General features: G+C 39.6%; 1 protein-coding gene across 1 annotated transcript; it reads left to right on the forward strand.

The window, feature by feature from the left end:
• Window positions 1-7: 7 nt before the first annotated feature.
• Window positions 8-8,889, forward strand: PRPF38B (pre-mRNA processing factor 38B). The gene is made up of 6 exons (XM_005148079.4): window positions 8-417; window positions 3,563-3,631; window positions 4,169-4,320; window positions 4,404-4,464; window positions 6,988-7,211; window positions 7,471-8,889. Exons 1-6 carry the CDS (start codon window positions 133-135, stop codon window positions 8,321-8,323), a joined length of 1,644 nt encoding a protein of 547 aa, XP_005148136.1. The 5' UTR covers window positions 8-132; the 3' UTR covers window positions 8,324-8,889.
• The last annotated feature ends 872 nt before the right edge of the window (window positions 8,890-9,761 follow it).

The raw sequence follows: 9,761 nt of genomic DNA on the forward strand, positions 1-9,761 counted from the left end.
AGTCCGCCATCTTGTCAGCGGTTGGTGGAAGCTGCGGCTGGCTCCGTAGTCTGCGATCTGGTGTGGTACGGCCTGGTCGCTCGTGCACCCCGCAGGCCGCGTGCTGCCGCCCTGCCCCGGGCCTGAGCCGCTATGGCCAACAATAGCCCCGCCGTCGGCGCTGGGAACTGCCAGGGGCAGCAGACGGCCCAGCACCAGCCCGGTGCCGTCCCACCGGCCCAGCAGCAGCTGCAGAGCGGAGCTCCCAAGCTGGCGGCCTCAGGCAAGCAGGGCAATGTGCTGCCACTGTGGGGCAACGAGAAGACCATGAACCTGAACCCAATGATTCTCACCAACATTCTCTCGTCGCCCTACTTCAAGGTGCAGCTTTATGAGCTGAAGACTTACCACGAAGTGGTGGACGAGATATACTTCAAGGTGAGCCTGCGGGCCGCGCCCTGGGCTCCCCGGAGCTACGCTGGCGCTTGGCCCGAGCCTCCCGGTGGTGAAGGGTTTTGAAGGGGGAAGACTGTGGTTGTTGCTGGTTCTCTGTTTTGCCTTCCTGTCCCTTACGTGCTATATTCGGAGGGAGCAAATGTATTTTTTAGTGCTTGATTAGGGGATTTAACGGTGCTGTTTTCCTTACAAACGTGTTCCGCTTCGCATTTGGAATTACGGAGTTCCAGGTTATTGTTTAAGTTGGCAGCGTGAGCCGGAGCAGTGAGGATGAAATGGCCGTCTGAGGACCGCGCTTTCTTTCGAAGAGATATAGAGGGGACCCGATCTGCATGTCACTTCACAGACGGGCACTGCGCACAGCCGAGGAGCTGCCGGCACCCTGTAACTGCGCAGAAGTGGTTTCAGCAGCAGTTTGCCTGTGGCCTTCTTCCTCAGTTAGAGGTCAAGACCCCCCCCTCGCACCCAGTCAAAAACCTGTTCAGTTTACTGCTGCTTTTGGTGTTAAGTAGGCAGTGCTGGGGATAAAACTGAACTGTATCAGTGCACCCATGTCTCGGTTCTTGTTTTGTTAGCAGGACTGAATCAGTTTTGCAGCAAGGCTTCCATCAAGCCAGCCTCCCAGGTGGAGGTATGCATAATTAATGCTCATCAACACAGCGACATTCTTTGTTTTGATAATGAGAGCGAAATTTAGGTAATTCAGAGCTGCTCTCTTCAGTCAGCTGTACTTTGGTGGTGATTGAGGTGTTTTTCTCGGGTGAATCGGTTCTGCTTGACGATGTTACTGTGTCAGAGGGTTTCAATATACTTGGAAATAAAAATAAAAGGTAGCCTTTTTGTCTTACTTAAGCGGGGCAAGTCTAGTTACTTAGGGCACTGTCATTATTAAAAATAACTCCACAGAAATGTTTTGACTTTTTTTTTTTTGGCATTGCTTGCACGTACTTATGAAGACAGTGCTGTTTTTCATCTTAATGATAGCACTTCTCTCCTTGCCTCTGTTATTTAGAGTGGACTACTCAATTCTCCTAATACTTAAAGTAACATCGATTGTTGACAAAGCTTCTCTTCAGTTAATTTACCACTTGCTGCATATGAGATAAATCGTTATTACTGTCAGAATTGAAAACAGCAAAGTTTTTTGTAGTTGATGGCCAGTGCTGAAAATTTTTTAGAAGAAATCTATTTCGAGAAAATTTGAGAGCTTACATTAGTGTACAGGGACCCTCTCAGATGGGGTAAAAATATTTTATGTGATTTGTCTTCTTAGTATTGGTAGAGCTTAACTGCAGTAGGTCATACAGTTCATTTGCTTGTCTCATTCCTTAAATGTCTTGAATTCGGTAAGTAATTTGATAAATCATTAAATATCTGCTTATTAATCCAATGTAAGTAAAGATTGTTTACTCAAATTGACAGTTTATTCTGTGTGCTAAATAGGTGTGAGGGAGAAGATAACCTGATGGTTAAGGTACTTCACTGGTATTCAGATGATTTGAGTTCTGTTCATATTTCAAGAATTCTGAACAATTGCAGACTTCTCCCCCCATCCTTTGAATGAGCACCATGCCCATCATAGCAGTATTTTCAGGTGGTTTTTTTGTTTATTTTGGTTTGTGCCTCATTTAATAAATCTGAGAATGGTGAGTGCTGGCTTATTGGGAGAGATGATCTTGTAAGTCACACAGGCAGCTGGTAATAGGGACTATCTTTGAAGGTATGGATTCTGTCCACGTATTTGAATATATTCACTTGTAGTTCTGGTCTTGTTTCAGTTCTGTCTGCAAAGTGGATGACTTCCTCTTCTTTATCCCCCATGTTAGCACCATGTGCATGCCTTTGACTTCATTTAACCTGTATCTTCCAACAAGTTGAGCATATGGAGCAGTCCTTGTAGCAGCAAAACTTTAAGTACTCTTTTGCGAAATGAGTATTGTTATAAGGCCTTTTTTTTTAACCAGCTTATTTATTTTAATTGTGGCTAATAAATAAGTAAAAAAATGAAAACTGCCATTGTGATAGTGTTGTACTTGATCCTTTGACAAAAAAATACCTTCTATTTCCTGTGAGAGGTAAATGTGTAAAAAATCAGAAGGATGTGCAGTATTGTTTACGAAGTATTTGTGAACTTCTTGTATGATGCAAATAATACAGGAAGTCAAGTGGATTTTGATTTCTGCAGTACTGGCATTTCACAAAAAAACCTGGACAGTTCAGCAGCTCTAGCCATTGGCATATCTCTGATTTCAGGTGATAGTGCAGTTAGTTTTAAGTATTGTTAAAGCATTTAAAATGTAAATGCAGTACAACTGCAGGCCACAAAATCTTACTCCAAATCCATTGTAATACCACTGTATTGTTTTTACTTGCTTTTTAAAGGTGACATGTTGAGGAAGTGTACTTATTGAGTCAAATGTAACTTATCTGCATTTCACAATTTCAGATAAGCTTGAACACTTTAATAGTTCTTAAATTGCTTGTGATTTATTGTCAAATTTATGGAATGGTGTTGGGTAACTGTTTTTGTGCATCTTAAAAGACTGGAATTAGGTAAGATTTACTCAGTACTTAGAAACGATTTTATCCAAGAACATCACTGCAGTGTACAGAAAAAGACCCTGGCTTTTTTCCACTACACCTGATGGACATTTTTCTTTTGCCGTAATTGTAGGTGATTCTTAAATCTAGCTAAATTCATGGAATATGATTGTGAGATTGTAGATTTTGACTCCTCTATGTGTCATCATCAGGTATTACTAAACTTGGTTAGGAGATAGTTTAAAAGAAGTAATAGTTTGGTAGCCATAGAAAATGGTAATGATGTGATTTAGTCATAAAGTACTTGAAAATATGTGGAGTATGGAATAAACATGGATGCTTGTGTTGGGGCTGTTTGGGGGCTTTCTTTTTTTGTTTGTTTTTAAACTTGTCTAGCTATAATTTCTTAATGTGGTAATTAAAAAACCCAAATGTTTTGCTTTAATGACAAAGCAGACTCGGTGTTGAATTTTGTAGAAGACAGCTATTTATGACTGATTAGGATATCTGTTGTTTACATTAGGTTTGTGTAAAACATTATGGAGGTTGAAACTGTAATTTTCTTTTTTCCTACCAACTCTTTCAGGTTACGCATGTTGAACCATGGGAAAAGGGGAGCAGGAAAACAGCAGGCCAGACAGGGATGTGTGGAGGGGTAAGTAGAAGTACGTGCCTTGTTACGTTTTCCTGTCTGATAAATAAATTTCTTAACATAGGCCAAAATTTGCTTGTGTGTTGGCTCAGTCCCTAGATGTAGCAGTGTTTATTACAAAGAGTTGATGTGATGTAAAAAAATCATCACAGCTCTTCCAGAGCTGTGGATGCAAGAGCTGTTACTTTTTCCACATAGCTCTGTTTGCAGATTTAGATTTCATCCTGTGTTAGTTATAGAATGATTGAATTCTGGGTTGGAAAGGGCCTTAAGGTCACCTAGTTCCAACCCGCCTGCCGTGGCCAGGGACATCTGCTAGACCAGGTTGCTGAAATCCCCCTCCAACCAGGCCTTGAACACTGCCAGGGATGGAGCATCCACCACTTCCTTGGGCATCCTGTTCCAATGCCTCACCACCGTCACAGGGAAGAATGACTTCCTTATGTCTAACCTCATCTATAGTTCTCATATTCTTTTGTAGAGTGGGGGTAATGTCTTTTGACTTTTGGTGTTGTCACCTAACTTTTTGTCTTCCAAAAGGTGCGTGGTGTTGGAACTGGAGGAATTGTGTCTACTGCCTTTTGTCTGCTCTACAAATTATTTACACTGAAACTCACCCGTAAGCAAGTGATGGGCCTTATAACTCACACAGACTCTCCATATATTAGGGCTCTTGGATTTATGTATATTAGGTAAGTATCAATATAATCAACTAATGATTAATTTAATATATAGAAAGCTGTGTTAAGATTCTGCATTCTTTTTGTACTTAAAGGTACACACAGCCACCTACAGATCTATGGGACTGGTTTGAATCCTTTCTTGATGATGAAGAGGTATGTCGGCAAGGGTAATAATTCATTTTCTTTTGTTTCTTTTTGTGTAACTCCTATAGATTTAAACATTTCTTGATAAGGTTTTCTGTAATTTGAATGTTGCAATGTTATTGTTACTTAATTCATCAGTGCAAGAAGCAGGCCTGAGCTGGGACCTGGGTCATTAAGCTTAGGTTTCTAAGATGTAACAGAATTGTCTATTGCTTAGGATATTTCTCTGACAAATACTACAAAGCCACATGAAACAGGTTTATTAAACCAGATTACAGACAGCAGGTGCTGTGAGTAGAGCTTCCATGCAGTTTTTATAAAAAGAAGAATTTTTAAGCAAGGTATAGTAATTCCTGAGAGTGCCAAATTTGTGTTTTGCATTTATGGCTGTGACAGGGGGAATTGGTGCTTACATAGAAGCGTGGAAGTACATAGTGGAAACCAACACGGACCTTGAAAAATCCACCAAAATCTCTCTGGTGGTTGTTCATGTCCAGGATTTCTTCAGAGCAGAAACAACCAGCCTAATTACGATGTAAGGTGGCATTGTTTCTAGTAACCTTAATGTCTTTGTTAATGGGGCAAAAGCCACAAAGAAACAGTGAAGAGACCTCATTATTATGTGGTCAGATAAGAGTATACTGTTTGTACAATAGTTCTGATGTGTACTGTCTGGAGAAGCTGAGACAGGGCTGGTGGGTGAGGTTGCTCAGTCCGTGAAGTTCAGTATACTCTCACAATTTGTATGTATTGAGCAGGTTTTACATTACGTCCTAGATTTAAGAATGGCACAGGAAGGATCACTTGCTCTCTTTGGTGTGACAGTAGGCATCTACTTCAAGAAATCTCCCATGTTGCAAATTATGTCCAAATGCTTGTATTAAAAATAGTGTTAATTATACCTGTATCTGACTGCCATGCAGTGTATTTATTTTGAACAGCTTCTTTCATGCTAAGTATCAAAAACACTGCCAAAGGAAACAGCTGTTATTTCAGGTAAACTTATGTTATTGTATGTTTGTAACAAAAATCCAAGCAAATTGAAATCTTGATTGCATCACTGTGATATCCTCCTTCTCCCCCAGGTGGTGCTAGCTAACATGAGCTCTTCTCTGCAGTGTGGTAATTCATGAGGAGGACTGGGGTGGCTTCATTTTCAGGGTTCCACAAACAGCTTGATACCCAGGACAAAAAAGTGATCACAAGTGTGATTCATTTTGCAGGTCTTAACTGGTTCGTTATTCACAGCACTTCTTGTAGGTTATACATTTCAGTTTTTGCAGATACTGGTGATCAGTGTGTATTTATTGTTGTTTAAAACCTCCCAGTATATCTTTGGAATCAGTGTTTCTTTCCTGGCTGCTTTCAGTAGCTTTGTGGTATGTAGAGAAAAAGTGCTTGGGGCTGCTTTTCTGAAGTTTGTTACTAATCCTGATCAAGCTCATTAGGATAAATCAAATATATTTATATATATGGAATTACTTAAACCTACAGGACTTTTTTTCCCCTCCAGTTCTTAAAATATGTGGAAGCAGTTCATCTTTTGTCATGCTGCTGTGAAAATCTTCCCATGATTCAGAGTTATTTTTTCAAAGTGCTTCTTATGTTTATTTTGCTTAACTGTACGTACTCTCCAGGTGCTACGTTTAACTCCTTTTTTTCTTCTTTAGATCTCTGCAGCGATTATATTTGGAAAAAACTGTATATCTGAACACTTAAATGTGTGTGAGTGCAAGCAGTTTTACATTTAGATTTTCTCTTCCTGTTTAGATAACAAATCTCACTTTCCTTGTGTGCTTGCACTATAGGTTTGGGACTGACAATAGCTGACTAACATGTCCTGAGCTGTGAGAGGGCATAGCAAGAAGGCCTTCATGCGGTAATGACCCTTTTCAGAGACAATGGTCATCATGGATTATGCGTTTCCAATTATTTGTTCATTTATTTATTTTTTTACATGTTTCTAAATTAGAAACCTCACTGCTTCATGGCAGTTGGTTTGCTATTGCTTCCAATTCTGTTAGGATGCCATTTTATACTATAGAGGTTTTTCTGTGATCATTTTTAGATAGGCAATGATGTAGTTCTTAAATGATTTAGGCCACAGGGTTGGGTATGACGGTACACAGTTGTACATCCACAAAATGGAGTATTAAATGTAGTTTGAAAGGACTTCTCATCTTTGTGACGTTCAGATAAAATACAAGATCATACTGTATAGCCAGACTGTGTAAGGGGATTTCGCGTTAATCTTTTCCTCAGCAGTCCCATACCATCCAGATGGCTGCAGGATTAGTATGTGCCTGCATGCCTATAGATTAAGTCCCATTCCCTTTCTATAACATAGTGCCAAATTCAAAAGGTGCAGACGCTGATTTTTTTCTGAGGAGATACATTAGAATATGAGACAAGTAACTTTTCGTAATCATGAGGCTTCAAGAGGGCACTAGTGTAGCAGCTTTTTTTTTTTTTTTGGAAATTGGTACAGAGTATTTTTGACCATCAGGATATTTTTTTGCTTGTATTTTGTAGGATCTGGATGTGAAGGCTGGTGGAGGTTGTGTCATGACCATCGGGGAGATGCTTCGTTCCTTCCTCACTAAGCTTGAATGGTTTTCCACGTTATTTCCAAGAATTCCTGTGCCAGTCCAGAAAGCCATTGACCAGCAAATTAAAAGCAGACCTAGAAAAATCAAGAAAGAGTGCAAGGAGGGAATGGAAGAAATAGACCGGCATGTGGAACGTAGACGTTCAAGGTCACTTATGTGTTAAAAGAATGTCAAAAGTTTAATACTGAACCTAGTGATTACCAGAAACATACTGTCTTTTCAGTGGGATAGGCTTTAAGGCAATAGACACACAGTTTATGGATGCTAATTGATTAAAATAATTAGACAATATTTGGTATTTAAGATTATATAAAGACTGTTTACATGAAGTATAAATAGGAAACTAAAGAGGGTCCTGTAACTTCAGAAGGTGGTGTTTCATATTGAACATCTCTTGTTTTAAAAGGTCTCCAAGACGATCCATCAGTCCCAGAAGGTCTCCCAGAAGATCCAGAAGCAGAAGTCATCATCGGGAAGGTCATGGATCGTCTAGCTTTGATAGAGAACTAGAAAGAGAAAGAGAACGGCAGAGATTAGAACGTGAAGCTAAAGAGAGAGAAAAAGAAAGGCGGAGATCTCGAAGCACCGATCGCACACTAGAACGAAGGCGGAGCAGAAGCAGGGACAGATACAGAAGCCGTAGTCGAAGTCGTGACAGGAAAGGAGACAGAAGAGACAGGGACAGGGAGCGAGAGAAAGAGAATGAACGGAGCAGGAAAAAGGAGAGGGATTATGATAAGGAAAGAGGAAGCGAGAGGGAAAAAGATCGCTCTAGAGAAAGATCAAAAGAAAGGAAAAGTAAGGGTGATACAGAAGAGAGAAGACACAAAGATGACAAGGATGACAAGAAACACCGGGATGACAAGAGGGATTCCAAAAAAGAGAGAAAACATAGTAGAAGTCGAAGCAGGGAAAGAAAGCATAGGAGTAGGAGCCGAAGTAAGAACACAGGTAAGCGCAGCAGAAGCAGGAGCAAAGAGAAATCAAGTAAACATAAAAATGAAAGTAAAGAGAAGTCAAATAAACGAAGTAGAAGCAGAAGCAGAGGAAGAACAGATAGTGTTGACAAGTCCAGAAAACGAGACCAGAGTCCCAGCAAAGAGAAGTCTAGAAAGCGTAGCAGAAGCAAAGAACGTTCCCACAGACATGATCACAGTGACAGCAAGGACCATTCGGAAAAACATGACCGTCGAAGGAGCCAAAGTATGGAACAAGAGAGCCAAGAAAAACAAGAGAAAAACAAAGATGAGACTATGTGAACTCTTTGAGAAGTGGATCACATTGAATCCTATAAATGTTTGATTAAATCCTGCTTATTTTTTCTTAAAGTTGAGATTGTGCAGTAGTTGATGAGCACTCTTCTCCAACCTCCCTCTAGGCTGCAGATTGTCATTTCCTATTTTGGGTAGGGAAGTGCCTTTGTAAACCCATTCAATGCATTGACGGTTTCAAACCATTTGTTTAGTTTAATTCGTAATGCAGAGATTGTTCTTGAATTTTTATTGTTCAGATATTTCTGAAATGTACAGTCTGTACATACGTCCTGAAAATGTTTTAATTCCTTTGGCATGGTTGCCATGTTGGTTAAATTTGTATGAGGCAATAAACTGCCACTAATTCTACTTTTATTTTGTAGATGTGGAATTATGGGTTGTATCCTGAAGTTAATGTTGCTGTGCTTTACATAATACATCTTTTAGGGATGGATCTTGAATGTGTATTATAGCTGAGATATTTATGTGCATACAACGTACATTGAGGGTTGCAGATTTAGAACTACCATGGATGTCCACTGTACCTGCTGGTTTTTTTTTTTTTTTTTTTTCAAAAGCTTTTAAAATGTATTATGTTGATTGCCACTGGTATTAAATTGAGGGTGGACTTTCAAGGAGGTAGTGGTTTTGATGCAAGGATCTAAACTATGTTGGGGCTTGTTTAGTAATTCTTTAGAAAGGCTACCTCAAGCAGACACTGTAAAGGTTGGCAGATGAGTACCCTAGCCACCTATGCATTTAATTTGTTCAAAAAATGTCCATGTAAGCTTCCATATTAACCTTTTTTTTGTTAACACAGTTTATCTATTTGTAGTCTTCTGATGTTTTTCATCAGCAGCTGCACTCTGTCATTTATGATAATCCTGGGCTAATAAAGGCATTGAAGGTTGGAAGAGGGAAGTAGGAAGAAGAAAATTACTACAAAGGATTTTAGTTTCAAGCTTCCAAAGCATTTTTTGTAAGTGTAAACATTAAGAATTACCTGATAGTGTCCTTTTTTAAGTCATATTTTCTACAAATAGTAAGGGTTGCAGTTTGTGTTGAACATTTCATCTGGCAGATTTTTTTTTAAGAGATTATTAGAAGCAAAAACCAAAATGCATTATAGAAAAAAAGTCATATCGTTAAAGTCCAAGTCTATTTGATAGATTATTCTGACGACTTGTATACTGAGTGAGGAGAACCATCTGGAATAAACTCTCAGTTAATTCGTTTGTATTGGGTGTCAGCTTTTCCCTGCATGCTCATTGCCAGCTGAAGAGTGTTTGGGTTCATCCACATTTTGTTTTCAGTCTGTGTAACACTTAGTACACAAAATCCCTTATTCATACAAACTACCTTGTAGGAAGATGTAGCAAAGAAAGAAATGCAGCAACCCAAAAATAGGAAGAACATTAAGTGTGACTCATGATCATGAAGTGAC

Source organism: Melopsittacus undulatus, chromosome 6 (assembly GCF_012275295.1).
Source record: "Melopsittacus undulatus isolate bMelUnd1 chromosome 6, bMelUnd1.mat.Z, whole genome shotgun sequence".
In the NCBI taxonomy this organism is placed as follows: Eukaryota; Metazoa; Chordata; class Aves; order Psittaciformes; family Psittaculidae; genus Melopsittacus; species Melopsittacus undulatus.

Excerpts from the sequence above, each read along its gene's own strand:
- PRPF38B (XM_005148079.4), top strand. The coding sequence starts at position 133 with ATGGCCAACAATAGCCCCGCCGTCGGCGCTGGGAACTGCCAGGGGCAG. Across the intron at positions 418-3,562 it reads TGGACGAGATATACTTCAAG|GTTACGCATGTTGAACCATG; the intron begins GTGAGCCTGCGG and ends CAACTCTTTCAG. Across the intron at positions 4,465-6,987 it reads CCTTTCTTGATGATGAAGAG|GATCTGGATGTGAAGGCTGG; the intron begins GTATGTCGGCAA and ends TGTATTTTGTAG.